The sequence below is a fragment of the Corylus avellana genome, chromosome 8, assembly GCF_965113065.1.
Source record: "Corylus avellana chromosome 8, dhCorAvel1.hap1.2, whole genome shotgun sequence".
NCBI lineage: Eukaryota > Viridiplantae > Streptophyta > Magnoliopsida > Fagales > Betulaceae > Corylus > Corylus avellana.
In genome coordinates this window covers 3,231,622-3,251,639 of record NC_142497.1, presented here as the reverse complement: position 1 = coordinate 3,251,639, position 20,018 = coordinate 3,231,622, and the positions used below count along the sequence as shown (strand labels likewise).

At 36.7% G+C, this 20,018-nt stretch overlaps 2 protein-coding genes and 1 pseudogene across 3 annotated transcripts; 2 read left to right on the top strand and 1 right to left on the bottom strand.

Annotated features, from left to right (window-relative positions):
* The first annotated feature begins 197 nt into the window (after positions 1-197).
* LOC148583978 (putative disease resistance protein RGA3) lies at positions 198-2,313 on the top strand (annotated as a pseudogene).
* Positions 2,314-6,499: 4,186 nt separating this feature from the next.
* LOC132164741 (trigger factor) lies at positions 6,500-12,479 on the bottom strand. 2 transcript variants are annotated; one of them, XM_059575297.2, is made up of 2 exons: positions 12,374-12,479; positions 6,500-7,656 (listed from the first exon to the last, which is right to left on the bottom strand). In XM_059575297.2, exon 2 carries the CDS (start codon positions 7,627-7,629, stop codon positions 6,817-6,819), a length of 813 nt encoding a protein of 270 aa, XP_059431280.2. In that variant the 5' UTR covers positions 7,630-7,656; positions 12,374-12,479; the 3' UTR covers positions 6,500-6,816. The 2 variants fall into 2 exon arrangements, with proteins under 2 accessions (XP_059431280.2, XP_088375327.1); XM_088519201.1 differs by lacking the exon at positions 12,374-12,479 and adding an exon at positions 11,933-12,242.
* A 212-nt stretch (positions 12,480-12,691) lies between these two features.
* Positions 12,692-20,001, top strand: LOC132164740 (uncharacterized). The gene is made up of 6 exons (XM_059575295.2): positions 12,692-12,960; positions 13,067-13,259; positions 14,336-14,422; positions 15,478-15,864; positions 17,122-17,272; positions 18,724-20,001. Exons 1-6 carry the CDS (start codon positions 12,890-12,892, stop codon positions 19,755-19,757), a joined length of 1,923 nt encoding a protein of 640 aa, XP_059431278.2. The 5' UTR covers positions 12,692-12,889; the 3' UTR covers positions 19,758-20,001.
* Positions 20,002-20,018: the final 17 nt, after the last annotated feature.

The window sequence follows — 20,018 nt, the reverse complement described above, 5'->3', positions numbered from 1 at the left end:
TTATGCAAGACATCAATATCTTCCTTTGGCAAAATTCTGCAAAATTCTCATATATATATATATATATTGAAACTTAAAGGAATGACAACAAAATTAATGAAAAAGAGTCGCTCAATCAAGATCTAAGTGAGATCTCAAAATCTCAAGATCTTGACAGAAAACTTAAAGATTCGCGGTAGTTCTAAAACCAAAATTACATGGACTACGAGGTGGACAAGTCAGAAGTATTTAGTAGGGAGACTGACAAAGAAAGCATAACAAACATGATGCTTTCGAATGAATTCGATTAAGAAGGCAACGTTTTTGTGATTCCAATCATAGGGATGGGAAGCCTCGGCAAAACAACTCTTGCTCAACTTGTCTTCAACGATGAGAGGGTAAGTGCCCATTTCAACTCAAGAATGTGGGTCTGCGTCACAGCTGATTTTGACCTCAAGAGGATTCTTAAGCCACCTACAGTCTCGGCTTCAGGATTTCTTGAACGGACAACGTTTCTTGCTTGTTCTGGATGATGTCTAGACGGAGGATATCTCGAAATGGGATTCCCTGTGAGTTCTCTTGAAATAGGGTGCAAATGGAAGCAGAGTTTCGATGACCAGCCGGATTGCCAGAGTTGGGGAATTTATAGGCACTCAACCTTCCTATCGCTTGGAATATTTGCCAGAAGATGAATGTCAGTCCTTATTTGCAAAGATTGCATTTGGGAATATTGGCACAACTTTATGCAGCAAAATGCGAGAAGAATTGGAAGAAATGGGTAGAGAAATTGTCAAAAATAGCCAAGGTCTCCCACTGGCAATCAAAGCAATGGGAGGTCTCTTGCGCGGTAACATTGATGTAAGCAAATGGCGGCAAATTCAAAGAAATGAAATATGGGAAATAGAAGGCCAAAATCTTGGAGTTAAATCAGCTCAAAGTTGTGGCTATTCTAAAATTGAGCTATGACTACCTACCTTCTTATCTAAAGCCTTGTTTCGAGTACGGCTCCTTATTTCCTAAATCTCATGTGTTCTTTAAGGAAGACTTGGTCAAACTCTAGATAGCACAAGGATTTATATAATCCAATGGACGTGATACAATCGAGGAGGCTGGAATTTTATATTTCAGTGAGCTTTATATAAGGTCCTTTCCATCTTCAATCATTGACGACAAGGAGATATTCAGCATGCATGATCTTATCCATGACTTGGCACTATCAATTTCAAGCCCCAGTTGTTGTTAGGTGAAGGACAACGAGTACAATTTCTTTGAACAATCTCGTCACATGTCGTTGCTCGGTAAAGATCTCGAGCCCATGTTTGAGATTGTCAATAAAGTTACGAAGCTGCATTCACTTCTACTGCATAAGGACCAATTGAAAATCATTGGTCAAGCCCTTGACAAAGTGTTTCATACATTGAAATACATATGCAGGTTGGATTTTAGTTCAAACCAGATCTTTGAATTGCCTGACTCACTTGAAGAGTTGAAGCAGTTGCGCTACCTCAACCTCTTTAAAACAGAAATCAGACTACTCCCCAACTCAATTTGCAAACTTTGAAACTCTTGGGATGCGTTTGGCTTTCTAGTTTGCCCAAGGACATGGGGAATTTGGTTAATCTTCGACATCTTGAGCTCGATGATATCTTCTGGTTTAAGCTCTCCATGTTGCCACCAAGTAGGGGCAACTTGACGACCAGTCTACACAATCTACCAGTATTTCACGTTGGCAGCGAGAATGGATATGAAATTGAACAATTGGCGAAAATGGCACATCTTTTAGGAACATTGCATATCTCAAAGCTAGAGAAGGCAGCTAATGCAAGAGCCGTCAATTTGAATGAGAAGAAGAGCCTTGACAAGTTGGTGTTTGAATGGAGTGACGGAGTTGTCAATACACAAGATGAAGCAACTGAAAACAGTGTACTCGAAGATCTACAACCTCACTACTCAAACCTCAAAGAGCTTCGAATTATAGGTTTTAGGGGCAATGAATTGGTTGCTTGGATGAAAGGAGGGGGGCTCCAAAATGTAGTCAATCTTACCTTGAATGGTTGCATAAAATGCAAAACCCTCGATCTAAGTGATCAATTACCAAATCTTCGAGATCTCAACATCAAAGGTATGCAAGAGTTAGAGAAATGGATGGAGGTTGAATGCTATTCCCTTGGCCGGCTAAAGCATAGTAACTATCTCGAGCTAAGAGAGTTGCCTAGCATATTTCCAAATTTACTAGTCTTGAAGATTAAGAGCTGTAATTCCTTAAGGACTCTTCCGATGGTCCCATCTTTGCAGTTTCTAATGCTCATTGACAATCTCATTATGGAGGATTAGCATGAAGTACAATTATTGAGCACATTAATTCCTGACCTGGAGATTGATAATTCTCATATACTCGTCCCCTCAACATCAATAACAAACCCGCCGGTCCCCTCAACGTCAATAGCAAACCGGTCAGTTTGGTATCGTCATTTTCTTTTGTTGTAGGTTAGTACTTTCTACTTTTGCTGATTACTGGCACCATTACCTACATGATACATTCTAATCTAATATTTATGCCAATCATATATATATATATATATATAAGTCAAATCACTCTCAAAAGTGTCTTAATATTGCGACATGTGGCATGAACCTCTTTTTTTTTAAAGAATAAACCAGTTTTTTAAGGCATAATTTTTTAACTGGTTTTTTAAGAGTGAACCGGTTTTTCAATAGTGAACCGGTCATTAAATTAGCTTAATTAAAGGCATTTAATTATATTTCAATAATTTTTCTTATATGTGATTTCATTAAATTCAAACATTTAATGCACAATATTAAGTATTATTAATGTCCAAATCAAATATGGAAACAAATAATGTAAATCAAATTATTATGTATTAATACTTTTAGTCACTTTAATATTTTTAATTCAAATTTAGAAAAGGTTAGAGAAGACGATTTTTTTTTTCTACATATACTTTGTGCATGTAGATATGTAATAATAGATAATTTATAAAATAAGAATTGTTTTTTTTTTTTTCCAAATGATAAGCCATTGAAATATAATTTGATTAATAATAGATTATCTACAAAATAATAAGGCCTACAAAATAAAGATCTCCAGATTTTTTTGGATTTTTTTTTTCTCTCTCTCTCACCGATTTAACTTCTTCTTTTTGTCTTTTTCTTTTTTTCTCTTCCCACGTCTCTCTCTCAACTCTTCAAATATAACAACCTAAAATAATTCTTCTTCTTAATCTTCCATGTGTATGTTTTTTACTTGAGAAAAACTACAACTTCAAGAATTAACTTCTTCTTTTTTTCCCCCCTCTTTCTCTCCACTCTTTAACAATAATAACCTAAAAATTCAATCCTGAAGTAATTCTTATTCTTAACCATTAAAAAACGCAATTTTTTTAAAATTAATTTTTAAAATCGTACTTATTAAAAACTGCAATCTCAAATGAACCCTTAATAAGAATAACATAACCCTCTCTAAACAATTATAATTGAGTATTAACTATATTTGTAGTTTTTTTTTTTTTTTTCAATTTGTTCTTTGATGAAAATTGCAACTTCTAAATTAAGATAATAAATTATTTGGATTTTTGGTGGGCTAATGGAAGATTATAGTGTGTTTATTTGATATTTGTGCAAAAAAAAAAAAAAGAATAGAAACTCTTTCGAAAGACTAAGAGATAATTAAACATTGAACCTAAAAGGATTTATCTGATCGCATTAAATGTTGAGTGCAATATTTTGTTTTATTAGGTACTTATAAAATAAAATAAAAATTCGTTTATTTTTGCACTATATTTGATTCCGTCTAAGGTTTTTATTTAATTGAAAATTTTGTTGCTTGGATTTATCTTTGCATATCTATGTATAAATTTTCCATGACAGTAAATTGATTATTTTTATGTTTGTTTCTCTAGAAAATTTCTTTGTATTGAAATATAATAGGTATCACACCAATAAGATTTTATGTTTTAATTCATTTGAATATTTTATTAGATTTTTTTTTTTTTTTTTCGTTTTTGTGATTTACTCGGATTTTCTAGCATTTTTTTAAAGTGTTGAAGAGATTTATTTGATCACATTAAATATTGAGTGAAATATGTGTTTTATTTTGTATTAAAAAAAAGAGAAGATTTTGTTCATTAGTGAAGATTTTATTTTGATTGTATCTCATACATTGTAACCATGGAGCATATCGTTCAATCGGTTGATTTGTTTTAATAAGAAAGCAATTACTACTATTTCAAAAAAGAATGAATGATATATATTCTTTGTAAGATTTTGTTTATTTTACTCTGTATTTTTCTGAAATGATTAGAACTTTATGGGTTTTATTTTTATTAAAATATAATAAGTATCACATCAACAATATCAAAGTTTCCTACTAATTTTCTATTAATATTTTGATAATCAAAATTCAATATTTCTTCTTGCTATTTTTTTTTTCTTTTATACTTTCATTAATTAAGTACATATTTGATACACTTCAAAAAAGAAAAAGTACATATTCAGTAATGTACTGGTATATAATATTTAGTATGTATTTTCATTAAAATAAGCGTGATAGATTTTTGCACACGCCTATTTTAACTTATAATGAAAAGTAAGATAAGATGCGTTTAAATTTTTGAAATTAAATTATAATGAAGAATCTCGCGCATAGCGCGGGTTATGTGCTAGTTATATATAAAATCCATAGAAATATATCTAACAATTTGTATTTGAAGCTTACTCTATCAAATTTATTTTGATGGAACTCAATCATCACGATTAATAGAACTCAATCATCACGATTAACATGCACTGCTCATTTCTGCATATATAGCTTCTTTAACTTCATTGGAAAATGAAATGACGAATAGGGCGGCAACAGATCTTAACAAAGCAATGTCTGAAGCAATATTCGTAGAGCAAAAAACGAAGGTCAGTTACTCAATCTGTTTCTAATCAATATGTGTCTCTCACATTCTGATGTGCAGCAATCCATAATTGGTTATGCAGGTTACTTTGCTTCTCAAATTAGAAGTAATTACTTTGTCAAATCTTAACCATTTCTGTTTCTTTTTCTTTTTTTTCCCTAAGCAAGATTTCATTACCAGCGGGCCATTCATGGGGTACACGGAAAGGCCAACAATAATACATTGGGCTTTCACCATTTCTATTTGAGAGTAGAGAGAATAAGCTGATTTTAATTTTCTTTTTCATTTTCATTTTCAAAAATTATACAGAAGAAATGGGTTGATTAGAAGACTGGCCATTTTTCCTTCATGATGTACGCAAGGTCACTCTTTAAGACTTAAGAGTGGTGGTGAATACTGGATTTGGAATTGTTTCAAGGAAACAAGGTGAGGCCATGAACTTTGTATGCGCACATCCCTCTTCTCTGTGTCACCTCTGCTGTAATTCTAATTCTTGTATTAAATTGCAGTGAAAAAATTGTTTCAAGGAAAAATTGCTGTAATTCTAATTCTTATCCGGTGTCTGATTAGAGTCCAGTAAGGAGTATATCTCCATAGATCTTTAATTCAATTTTCTTAGTAGAGTCAGAATTCTAGTTATTTCTTTACCAGAGTCAGTTTCAGTCCTAGTCCTAGAAGTCAAGACCTAATCAATCATATCTCTCATATAAATCGGTCGTCTCTTGTTCTTCTATTTAAAGGACGAACTATATCAATACTGAATTGTGGTTGATTATTGTTTTTTCTATATAATACCGTTTATTGTGTTTTGGAGGCATTGAGTCATAATAGAGTTTACTATGTCTTGGAGATTAAGGCTCCTTCAAAGTAACTCATTTATCTCTTTTCATGTGTTTCGTTACTAATTGGTTCGTATCATGTTGGAATATGTATTGAACTATTTGTTTGTTCACTATTAAGTGCTTGGTGGAAGTCCCGAACAATAAGACTCGCATTTTTTTCATGAGAAATGCTACACTTCCCCAAAACTTTATTCAAAATTTGATTTTCAAATGATGTATCACAATCCTATATAATCTATTATTTTAAAAAATGTATCACAATTTCATGAGATTGTGACACATTATTTGGAGATCAAATTTTGGAGAACTTTTAGAAAGTGTAACATTCCTCTTTTTTCATAAGACTATATACAAACAAATAGCTATAACACCCATAAGTAGGTCCAAGGCACACTTTAGGAAGGCCGAAGCCAGAATCACTATAGTTCAGGGCCTTCAGGCTAATTAAATATTAAGAAGAACAATGCCCCTCTTATCACTCATTTATTATATTTATTTTACACCGACAAACCTAAGGTGTTTTAAGTACTTATCCTTTTTTTTTTTAAATAGCTAACATGAAAACCACTTAAAACACGGTACACATTAACAGGTGTAAAATAAATGTAATAAGTAAATATGAAGAAGAGCAGCATAGCTATACTTTTATCGGTCATAATTGATGCTCTGTGAGTCTACCAAGTTGTGAGGACAATCAATACGATGTGGGTGCTAGGTATGCTTGTCATTGATGCGGGTACCAAAAGAAGCATTGGATAGGTAAAAAGCCACCAGCAACACGTATTCATAAATAAATAAATAAATAAAGTAGTCATAAATGCAAGACATGCCAAACATTCCAGAAAAATTGCGTGAATGTTACAGCTTGGGATCATAAAGGCCAAAACATCATGGTCTTTGATCAATCTTCACAATCTTAATAACAGCATAAAAGAGGAATAATATTTGATAAAAACTGATAAAAGAAAGAAAGCAAGAAGGAAGAAAACCATACAGAGCAAACAAAAAAGAGAATAAAAAAGTACCTGAAACCTACTTATCAAAAAAAAAAAAAGTACCTGAAACCTAGTTCATCAGGTATACAACTCAGAATCTAAAGGATGACCCTTGGTCCAGTTGAATCTTAAACATTCATCCTTACCATCACCACTCATTTTCAAGTCCAAGCACGGCAAAACACTCCTGCGTAGTATAGATTTAACCAGGGACATCACAGCCCCACCAAATTCAGGCCAAGAAACACACAAAGTTCCCTTGATATTCTTCATCTGGCATCGACTTAGCAAAGCAGCTGCCAACCCATCTATAACACTTCCTGATGGAAAGTAGTCTATACCCTTTAACAATGATGAACCTCCATTACCCTCACCCAACCCATTTCTTTCTGATGACGTCTCCAGCTTGAAAGCAAATGCCTCATCCGGTGACAGCTTACCACGAAAATTTCGACTCTGAACTGAATCCAATATCAGAACCCTCTGAGGAATAATTTTATCAGCAATCAGCAACTTTGCAACAATGTGAGATCTCTCCGCTGCAATGGAGCACGGAACAGAGATGAGGATAATTGAATCATCACCAACATTGAGGGTGTAGATGTTGCAGGATTTATCTCCAAGAGAGGGTTCACTCGAGTTTCCAGCGAAAGAGATCTCAGGTAGGACGAGACTTCCAATTAGAGATTTAGTGGATAGATGGTGGAAAACATAAAGAGATGGGGAAGATATGGCGACGATGAGGAAAGAGGGACGAAGAGGTTCATCAGGTTTAGGATTAGAAAAAACGAGGAAGGGAGATGGAAGAGGTGGTGATGGAGGAGTAAAGTTATTGAGATCTTCCTGAAAGAACCTTGAAGGTGGGGGAATCTCAGTTATGACATCTTCCATGTCTCAACTTGATCCAAGTTCACAACCCTGAAAATTATAAAAATAGATAAATATCAGTAGGAGATACTCTGATCATTTGGTTACTGATATCAGTGACTCCACCAAGTTAATTTACAAATCAATCACATTATGCTATTCAAAATGGACGTTTTAATCTATATTGTAACCATTCATTCTTCTTTGCTGCATCAAAAACTAAATCACAAGCTTCTAATAAAAATCGAGCCGTTCTAATCAGATTTATAATATGAAGTTAGAAAATTATCCTTAAAAGATACGGCATTATGCCAACAAAATGTCATTTGCATATAAACTCCCTGTAGTATCAAGGGAGTTCCTCTAAAACCTGCAAGTTTGGTAAGAATAAGTTGAGTAAGCCTCATACCTCTGGTAAATAGCAGAACAGATAGCAGACACAATTTAAAAAGGCTCAAACTCTTCTTTGGATGGGAGTCTAACCTCAGTACATAGGATAAGTTTCTTCACACTGCTCACTGAGCATTCCACTGATCCACTTATTATATACAAGACACTGGACAGTTACTAATACCACTGTGTTGACACATACCACTACCGCTAATAGTGACTACAACGCTCACAGCCCCTTTAACTACTAGTTAATGCCATGTTCTCTATTGCTTTGAACTCCCATTCTCGTAACAGCTCATTTCCTCCCCTGTTCCAACCTCCACAAACAGAGCGTAACAGGGCCCACGTTCGGGTCCTATCATTCACCACCCCTTCGGCTGGAACCTTGTTCCCAAGGTTCTTGGGGTTGCTGCTCCAACTCCCCTTCTCCGGTCACCTCAACCTCCCATGGTTGCTTTGTTCTCAATAACAAAGACACGAGGCATATGACATCTATGCCCCGGTGTATAACATTTGTTGCAGTTGAAAAAGAGCCCTTTTTCACACCTGCTCTGTCATCTCTGCCCATGAAAGTTTCTTTACCGGAGGAAAAGGTGATGAACGAGAGGTAAGTGATGTTACTGCTTTATTGTCTTGTATGAGAATTGTTCTTTGCGAGTTTGGTTCATTCATTTGATGCTGGCACATCAATCTTTCATCTTGCATTCAGGACACCTCAATAGGTTCTCGAAGGGACTTGGGCCGTAACATCTTCACCTCTGTGGCTATCTCTTTCTTTAAGCCTCCAAAGAAAGTTCCAATTAGGACCCTCTATGGCCATCCAATAACCCTATTAGCCGCCTTTCAAACTCTCTTTCATATCCACGGAGAGTACCATGCTGCTCAATGCAAAATAGAGCTTCGTCGGAATATCCGTACTCAATAGGCCCAAAGCGGGCTATGAGTTCTTTTTTCAAATAGCTCCCAAGTCAGCTTTTTCCCCTCCTTATGGTTCACCTGTTGTAGCTACTGAAACTATTGATTGGTTTCACCTTCCTGATGGAAGGAAGTGAGCATGATTTGCTGATCTTGTGGTGTGCCCTGATAAGCAAAAAACTAAGCCACTAAGTACGATCTTCCCTGCTGAACCAGGGAGATTTACAGCTGGTTTGTCCATTCCTTCATCCTCTCGAATGGTCCTGAAGGACTCCCCATGCTCCAAATATTGGGTATGCGATCTCCCAGTGGGCGTCCATGATGCTAACAACATCTCCAAATCCCCCTCAGCATATCTTTCATGTGTTGCAATTTTGCGGCTCAACTGTTAACCTACACCTCCATTCAGCTGATCCTCACGCATCTCACATGCATAAGTTTCCAGCTTTTCAATTTGTTCCCTATTGGTGGCCATAGCTCTAATACGAAATGGTTTTTTTTTTTTTTTTTTTTTTTTAATTACAAGTAAATGAGATATCAATGAAAAACACAAAGGGGCGAGAAACACCTAGTTAGAAAGTTAAGAAAATCAAGAAAACTAAACACATAAGATTTAGAATAGTTTTCCAGTGGAGAACCAATAGAAAGAATTTACTTTCACCACCTGGTTTTTAAAACTTCTATCATTTTTTTTCCTCCAAAGACATCACAAAAGACAGGACGGAACCATTTTCCACACTATTGCACCTTGAGGACTGCCACACACCCCTTTCCAACAAGCGAGAAGATCTACTGCTCTTTTAGGCATAATCCAAGCTAATCCAACACGGCTGAAAATAGCATTCCATAATACACTGACAATCTCCCAATGGAGTAGAAGGTGATTCACAGACTTCCCACTATTCTTACACATATAGCACCAGTTAACCACAATAATGTCTTTTTCTAAGGTTATCCACAATTATGATCTTTCCTAGGATGGCTGTCAAAGCAACGAATATCACTCTTAAGGGGACCTTACTTTGCCAAATACGCTTCCAAGGGAAATGGGTGTTATCATAAGGTACAAGGACGCTATAAAAAGATCTCTCAATAAGCATCCCTCTTGGAAAGGGCCCATTGAAACTTGTCTTCCCCTCTCTGGCTCAATCTAAGGGAGTTCAACAAATTAAAGAACAAAACAAAGGCATCCACCACCCAATCTTGAGCCACTCTAATAAAGCTTACATTCCACTGATGGGATTCACCAGATAACTCTAAGTACTCTGCCACGATGCATCCTTAGCACAAGCGATACTGCACAAATCCAGGATAGCTTCCTTAAGGGCTTGATCCCTGCACCACATATTATGCCAAAATTTAATCTTAGAGCCATCTCTCACCTCAAATCTGGTATGACTAAAGAATCCTCTCCCCCCCCCCCCCCCCCCCCCACATACAACCCATGGACCTTATTTGAACGCTACCCACCCAACAACTTTGATACCAAATGGTAGATACCAAAACAAATAGCACACACAATCTTATACACACACACACACACACACACACATATATATATAGAGAGAGAGAGAGAGAGAGAGTGAGCACAGCTTAGTAACACTCAAAATCCTCTTTGGGTGGGAATCAAACCTTTTTGTTTTTTTGATAAGTAAATTGAGTTCCACGAAGCCATTTTAAACGGGTGGGAGTCAAACCTTAGTACACATACGATAAGTTTCTTCACACTGCTCAATGAGCATTCCATTATTCCACGTATTCTATGCAAGACACTTGACAGTTACTAATACCACTACATTGACACGTACTACTACCACTTATAGTGACATGTGACAGGCATGAGACACACAACACCCCCTTTAACCACTAGTTAATGCTACGTCCTCTATTGCTCTGAACTCCCCCTCTCATAATAGCTTGTTTCCTCCCCTATTTCAACCTCCACGAACAGAGCATAATAGAGCCCACGTTTTGGGGCCTATCAGTCTCAAAGATTACACTGAAAACCCTTCAGTTTGCTCTTTGTAGAAACCTCCTTTTCAACTTTTGGTGGTAAAACAAAATGTCATAGTTTTTAACAATGATCGAAATTTCCTCAAAGCCAATTTATAAATTTATAATGTGTTCCTTGGCCTATGAAAAGCACATGCTCAAGAGACGCGTGGCAGTTTTATAGATTGGGTTGGAGGAAATTCTTCCAACCCAATTTGGAGGAAATTTTTGTCCTTTTTAACAACTAAGCAATTCTTATTCCAAAATTTTAGATTAAGAAAAACATTAACACATACTCAACAAAAAGCAAGCAATTAGAGCATTAAGAATAGACACATTCCCACCACAACTTGTCTGAAGAGATTGACCACATAAATGCAGGTGTTTTGTACTTAAAAGACAAGCGATGACTGGAAAGTTGTATATGCTTCTACAAACACTGAGGATAGTCAAATTATTCTTGCAAACAGTAAAAGGGATTATTAACATATCTCATCCTGGAATATTGTGTTCTATGCATGCGCAGTCATTCTATTACAAACAACACCTCCATGGTTGATACTAAACTACATGCTTTTTACCACTTTCTCAGTTTGGGATCCATCTAGTAAAGCACCTCTTACGGTTTTATGCAGGATATTCACCTTATTTCCTCTCCCTCCATTTCACCCCCCAAGGATTTAGGTAAAAATAAATGGATTTCCCTTGTATTTTCTATAATTAAAATTTAGTTCATATCAGACGACCTTGCTACGACAATTTTAAATAAAGAAAAAGGATTTTTTGTGTGTGTGTGTGATCTAATGTGCCTCTTGTGCGTAGAGAGTATGATTTGAGATTTTTAAAGTAGAAAAAAGGTCTAAATTGGGGCTATTAAATCCTTAACACATTTAAATGCCCCAAACATAATAGATTTAAATACAGTATAACATGGTTATCATCAAACGAATTGAAACTTTGAGACAAAACAACCGGCACTAGGCCCAACAGAAACCCTAATTTCCAGTTACTCCCAACCACAACCAACCTTAAATATACAAACACGTGTATTAGGACTTCAATCTCCTAACCCAGCAGTCAATGTGAAGAATTCAATACCGGACCAATAAAACCCGAATTCATGTATACCCGGAAGCCCCAAACTCAAACCTTCTTCTTCAATGCGTTCCATCCAATGCAATTGAAATTAGCATCATCACAAGTAAAACCCTGAAAACCGATCGGGTCGGGTCGTACCGGCCAAATCAACGGCAGTTTTCTTCGGAGATAGCCCAAATCGAGCCACAGTTAATCAACAAAGGAGAAAATTCGAGGAACTTATGGATCAGAATCAACAAGGTTTGACAATGAAATGCTATCCATAAACCCTAGCTAAATGATGATTTCGCTTTGTATATATTCTCTGAATAATGCAATATTACGAAGAAACGAAAAGGCAAAGGAGAATGAGAAGTAGAGAAAAGCGTACCGGTTAACGAAGAGCTTAACAGCTTCCACTTTCCTTCTCTCTCAAGGCAAGAGTGTAGAGGTTATCTTTTTTTTTATTTTTGAGGGAGGGGGGGGATTTCTTTTTGGAGTAGGAGTCAGAATAAAAATTAAAAAAATAAAAGGAGGCCAATATATATATATATATATAAAAATTAAAAACGGTGGCTAATGCTGGACAGCTGGAGGCGAGTGTGGTTTTTCTGACCCCTTTTTTTTTTTTTTTACTCTGGTTTTTCTCACGCTTAATTGTTGGATTTATTCACTTTTATGTATTCGGAGCAAAAGGCAATCTTAAAAATTTCTTTGTCCACCAAATCCAGAAGAAGCGCGTGTCTCCCAGGCGCTCTGCAACGGTCGGTCGCTTCCTCCGTACTTCTTCTTTACTTCCACTCCTGTTTCGACCAGGACTCTCTCTCTCTCTATCTCTCTCTCTCTATATATCTCTCTCAAAGCTCTTTGCTCTACCGCTAGTTTTACAATAATAGAAAGAGCAACAATGTTTGAGAAAAATAAGAAGCACAAGAAGGTCTCCATCAGCGAGGAAGACGCCTCCACACTCCTACAAAGGTTCCATCTTTCTCCTCCTTTTTAAAAAAAAAATATATATATATATGGGATTTTTTGGTGGGTGTGGGATTGTGGGTTTGATGTGAGGTTGTGATTTTCTGGGCAGGTATACGGCGACGACGGTGCTGGCCTTGCTTCAGGAGGTGGCGCATTGTGCGGACGCGAAAATCGACTGGGAGGCGTTGGTGAGGAATACTTCGACTGGGATTTCTGATGCTAGGGAGTATCAGATGCTATGGCGCCATATAGCTTATCGCCACGCTTTGCTCGATGAGTTCGAAGACGGGGCCCAGCCTCTGGTCAGTCAACTTGTACTTTCTTCAATTTCAGATTCTTTATTTAACTTGCACTTTCTTGTATGCGACTATATTTGAATGCTGAAGCCTGATATTTTAGTTAAAAGTGAATTGGTGGGTGTTGCTGGTTGTTGTGACTAAATAGGGATTATGAGAATGCAGATATGATAAAGTTTATGTTTTGGTGTTCGATTCTTTGAATGTAATTAGCTGAATTTGGTTCAAAATTGTTATTGTATACTAGCTGTATTGGCACGAGGTATGCACATAAGGGATTGTTTATATAATGTGTTTTATGGACTGGGAAATTCTTAAAGAGCATCGTGTTTTGGGGTATTAAATGAAACACCTTTGGTTCTATTATTTAACTTCTGATACTACTTTTTGGACTGAAACTCTGAGATTTGATGCTGTCCGGGGGGTATTAAGAAAAAGTAGAACGAACCGAGCTTTGTAATATCTTGGCTGGCTAGTGAAAGATTGCCAACCTATATTTGACACTGAAGACTCTGCGTGTTTTGGAAATACAATATGGAGTTTTCTAATCATGAACAGAGCATAACATGGAAAATGTGTCGGTTTTGGTCATATTTATTCCTCTAGCTCTCATTGTGTGGAAGCAATTGGGGTCTTTATGTGAGTATGGTGATTAAATGCCAGCTGAGCAGTTTTCACCACTCATTTATACATCCACTAACACTATGTTCTTTAGAATATTATTTTATGATTTTTTATCTTGAATACATTAGAAATATTGCCACCAAGTTATGGTAACTTGACTTAGAAATGTATTATATTCTTGCACTCCTCCATCTTTAAGGGAGCGGTAATCATGTCTAATCTTATCATGATATAATGGAATGCTTTTACTCTGCATAGATGTGTGATTATCATAGAACTTCATCATATTTACAAGAATTAAAACATCTACCTCTTGCAAGATAGGTCTTCTCCACATTATATTGCTTTCTATAACTTATAATTTGCCTCAAAAATAAACTTTTTGTCTCATGCTCAACATTATTCTCAATATAAGCATATATTTTTCATATGACACTGATGTTAAAATTGGCTTGCAGGATGATGACAGCGATTTAGAAAATGAAGTTGAAGCTTTTCCAACTGTTAGCGGTGAAGCTTTGATAGAGGCTGCAGCATGTGTGAAGGTATGTTGAAAAAATTGCTTGCTGAGTGACTGATTTGCTTTAGAATTATTCGTCTTGTATTTTATGGGAAAACCCTTTTAATGGAGTGGGCTCAGCTTGATGAATTGACTATTTCTAGTTTTCACTAACTTAGGTGGCCAAATAGCTTTGCCAGTTCTTTTTTTGGATCTATGCTTTGTTCACACACAAATCTAGCATCCAATCCAGACATTTGTAGGTCTCTACAAGTAATTAGAAACCTCTGATTTAGTAAATATATCACTGTTTTAGAATCACATAAGAGGATTAATGATTGAAACACAAAGAGGCTGTTTCAACATATGCCTACTGGCTGAAGTATGTTCTAAATAACTGCCAGTGACTTGCTGAATCTTCAGATATTCAGCAACAAAGGTTTTAATATTTTTAAAAATTTCATGCTTAGAGAATAAAAAATATGGGCAAAGAATAGGATATGTGACATCAATTAAGGGCCAAGAAGCATGCGGGGAACCTTCCCTTGACTAAACCCACTCTCAAATTCACACCACGTATATGGAGTGTATCACACATGGGTTGTAGAATATCTTAATGTTGGAGGAACTTGAGTCTTTTTTCTTCTACACTCTTTATCTTTGGACAACTACTTTTGTTTGTCCTTTGATGCTTAGTTATAATGATTTCCTTGTTCTTTTGTCTCCTTGTAGCTAACTAGGTGTTTTCTCTTGTATATTTTTTGTATACCTGGAAATCTGGAATGCCTTACGCTTTTAATGATAGTTTGATTACTTATAAAAACACACACACACACACACACACACACACACATATATCTTAATGTCATTCTTCTATAAAGGGGTTGGATTAAAGCTGAGATTTTACACCAAAATGGTTTGATTCGATATTTGTGACAATTTGATAGATTATATACTTTGGCTGGCATGTCATGTTTTACACATCCCTTGGGGATTCAATATTTCTGTACAATCACAGTGCTTGAATTATTTGTTGATCCTACTGGTTCATAGATTCTAATTCCCTCCTGCGTATTTTATGGGAATGGTTGCTTAATTCAGGTACTAATTGCTTCTGGTTTACCAAGTGATTCTAATCTCCCAAACAGCTCAACAGTTGAGGCTCCGTTAACTATAAACATACCTAATGGCCCATCATATAGAGCTCCTTCAGAAAATTCAGAAGCCACTTCTTCGATGCAAGGGAAAAACATTACAGTACCTGTTTCTGTTCAGAAACAACCACTTCCTGCAGCTATCCCTGCTGAAGTATTGGATGCAAATGGATCAGCCAATGGCAACATACCGCCTCGGAGGAAAAGAAAACCATGGTCAGAGGCAGAGGATTTGGAACTGATTGCTGCTGTGCAGAAATTTGGTGAAGGAAATTGGGCAAATATTTTAAGGGGAGACTTCAAGGGTGATAGGACTGCTTCACAGCTATCTCAGGTTTTTTTTCCTATGCCTACTGACCCTTTTAACTTCAAATGGTTGTTCTCCCTTTCTATGTACTTTTTCACCCATGCCTTTTCTCCGTCCATGTGATTAATGCAGTGCATTGGCACAAATACACCATTCCATGTTCATTTTTAACCATTCTATTATTATTAGTATTATAAATTGTCTAGGATTTAGTAGTTTTCTTATGCACAACTATCATAAAGGAAGGTGTTTAGAGTCACCTGATCCCATATGTGATTGAGCAAGGAGTTTAATTTGCCATACCATTTAACTGCTAGGTTTTACCCATTTTCCAATTTATTTGCTCTACACGGTATAGCTGAACCACTTTGCCATGAGGTGGATGATGGATGGCTCGTTCTGAAGGAAATCCCAGAGTTAGACACGCTACTAAGCACTCTCACTGCAGTTTGATGCATATACAGTGGTTCTTTCCTTTCTGTAAATATCATTTGCTAATTAATTGCATAAGCTGGGTATCACCTGATTTGACAATTTAGGACTGTATAGGAGCCAACAACTGTGCTGTTTAGGGCATTCCTTGATAAGATATCAAATGCCTGGTTTTGTCTTTTCATCATTAGTATTGTCATTATTGTTTTTAGTACTATAATTAGTAGTAGTAAAAAGTATCATGTGTTGAATTTAAAGGATGTTCACACGATTTTTTTAATTATTAGTGGAACAATAATTTTGATCGTAAACTTAAACTACTATTTTTAAGACAGTGATGGATAATGTGAGAGAACTCTTATATTTATATTTTTTGCTCATGGAACTCACTTTTATGTACTCGATTCATATTTCTGTGTCATGTAGATCAACTCTGTTACTTGCATTGGTTAAACATAGTTAATAAACTGCAGTATCTGTTGTCATCTAGTCCGGTCAGGATGTCTGGGTTTTACCTAGTTCTCCCGTGTTCAAATCCCAGCAACGAATTTCTTTCCGTCTGTTATTATTTTTGTTTTCATTAGTGAACACTGTGAATTGTCTAATGGGTGGATCATGAAACCCAATCTGTACATTCACTTCTTGGTGATAGTGTTGCAGTCATAGTTTTTCGTACCGTTCTACTAATAATCAAATCTTCAGAACTCTGTTAGCATGTAGGTCTTGCCAATGAAACTCAACCTTTGTCAACTCTTAGAGCTTTCTCTTTCTCTTTCTTTTTTCCTTGTTTTTCATGTTTTTTCTTTTCTTTCTATTCTACATATTGATATGGATTTTTTCTGACATATGCAGAGGTGGGCCATTATTAGGAAGCGACGAGGAAACTTGAATGTGGGACCCAACTCCACTGGCTCACAACTTTCTGAGGCACGACGAGCAGCTCATCACGCAATGTCCCTAGCCCTGGATATGCCAGTTAAAAACTTAGCAGCAGCTCGTGCTGGTAATCCTTTCTCCATTTTATTCTCTTTCTAGTTGATTGCATGATTTATCTGCCTGTTACAATCTTATTGGATTTATTTGCAAGACTAAGATATGCATATTTAACCACTCATTATGGGTCTTCACTACTTGGTGGTTTGAACATCTTTATGAGCTGTTTATCAGTTATCCCTTAGGTTGTAGTGGAAGGTGAATAGCAGCAGGGGTAGTTTTTCGTCACATTGATCAATGTCTAGTTAAGGCCAATACTTTTAAGCTTCTGTGGTGCTGGGTCCAGCACTTAGCTATGTTTGCATTATGTGGAGATCTTGTGTGTATGTATGTTAGCGGTGGACCCACGTGGTGCTTTGGGGGGTCCATGGCAACCCCAAAGTTGTATAGAAGTCCAATAAAAACACTAGATTTTTTTTTTTTACAACAAATGTCCCTCATATATATTTATTCATCCCCCTCAACTAACAGATCACCCCCCTCAAATGGCTTCTTGAAGTACGATTGATTTGATTTGCATTTTGTAGGTTTGCTTTTTAATGTTAGATTTGTCAGGCTTACAGCAAAACCTCTCGCCCAAAGTCAAGACTTTTAAAAGGATTTGCTGGCTTGCAGCAAAACGTACACTTTTTACTGTCAAGCTTGTAGCAAGTGAAGAGTTCAAAGTGGAAGCTTGCCTTTTATAATGAATGGTGAAAGAATACATAAACAAGTTAGGACCCATAAAGGCTGATTGATGTTGAATGCCTCACTAAAATACAAATTTTACAAGTGAAGAGTTGGAAATTTATCTCTGGTGAAAAGAATACCTTCCCATGAACTAATTACTTTTTTAGGGCCAATCACAAATTATTAGGAGAGTTCGAGCCAATCAATTCATATATTCTAGTAAGAGGGTATATTGGCAAATTGAAGCAGTTATATTAGGATTTCAAATAGTGGATCAGTCCTTTGTTGAAAAAAAAATCAAGGGTTAGTTGAGAGCCTAAGACTGCCACATCAATATTGTGAGACAAGTTTGGGATAAAAATGTGGTATATAAAATTATTCCTATGTATTTATTTATTTACGTAGATTCGGACCCCCCACGCAGAAAATCTTGGGTCCGCCCCTCTATGTATATATATATAACCTTTTTTTTCCTTTTTTTTAATCATTTGGAGAATGAATGGATTTATTAATTTTCTGCAACATTGATTGGATAAGATTTTGACAAGGTGGCCAGGTGATGATTCATGAGAGGATAAGATAAATGATGCATGGTTCTTACAGCTTTAAACTAGCACTACTTTTGCTGAACTTACAAATTGACAAAGTTGTGATGAATTTCTCTGAATAATTACCTTCATTTGCATGATTGATACTTGATAGCTAACAATTTTTTGGTTTTCGATTAACGCAATTAGTTTTTGGCACTTGTTTGTCCCAAATTTGGATGATCTCTCCTTGAATTTGTGACAGTTAGCACAAATACGACCAGTAACTCTGTGCCTCCTACCACAACTGCTGAAGCTACTGTTGCTGGCAGCAGCCTTCTACAAGCCCAAGACCAGTCTCAACAAGGCCCCATCCCTACAAAATCATCTCCTGTGGGATTGTTGGGTTCCACAGCAAAACCCTGGGTATCGTCAAAAACCTCTTCAACAATGCCTACTATTGGCTCAGATTCTGTGTTAAGAGCGACTGCAGTTGCTGCTGGTGCCCGCATTGTCTCTCCATCAGATGCTATATCATTTATCAAGGCTACTCAGGCAAAGAATGCTGTCCTTATCAAACCCACAGGAGGTTCTTCAACCAAATCGTCCATGCCTGGCCTTGGAGCCACACCAGGTTCATCTCATCCTGCTGTCACTGTCACACCTACTGCTTCTCATCCTGGTTCAGTAAATGCTGCCTCGCCAACAGTTCAGCATACTTCATCCACGATTGCCGCATCTTCAAATATGTTGTCTGAACAGACTAATGCTGTTACATCTAGTCTTCCCTGTGAACTTGTGCCAAAACAAGAGGCTAAGACTGCAGAAGAGATCAAAGTTTCACATCCCGGCTCAGGAAAAGCTGCCTCACCACCAGTTCAGCATACTCCATCTGTATTTGCCACATCATCGAATATGTCATCTGAACAGACTAATGCGGTTAGCTCTAGTCTTCCCTGTGAACTTGTGCCAAAACAAGAGGTTAAGACTGCAGAAGAGATCAAAGTTCGTGAGTCCGGCTATGCACTCAAAGAGCAAATCCAAGAAGACGGAGCTTGTGTCTCAGGAAATGCACAGAGTGAGCAAGTTCAAGAAGATAAAGCGCCATCACAAGACATGAACGCAGAGTTCAAAAAACAAATGACAGATGTTAAAAATCCTAATAGCTCTCTGAACATGAAGACAGCTGAGAGTGATCACAAAGCTGTTATTGACAACCAGGCTGAAGCTACACAAAGCAAAAATGATAAAGAGATTATGGGTTCACCAGCAAGAGATGACAATAAACCTGCACCATGAGGTGAACTGTGAGAACAAAAGCGTTGTCATGCATGATAGTTGATGGATGCGGGTGAAAAGTCGGAGGTTTTAAGCAAAAATGAGGCTCGCTATGAGATTGAAGGGGAGAAGGTTGAGAACCTGTGCAAATGAACAGAATTTTTTTGGGTTCTATGCTGAATTGTTTTTAGGAAATTTTTTGGGTGTAAATTCAGATGTTAAATGAAAATGTGTAAATTAAATGATGGGATGAGTATCTTTGTCATCGGTGTAAATTGTTTG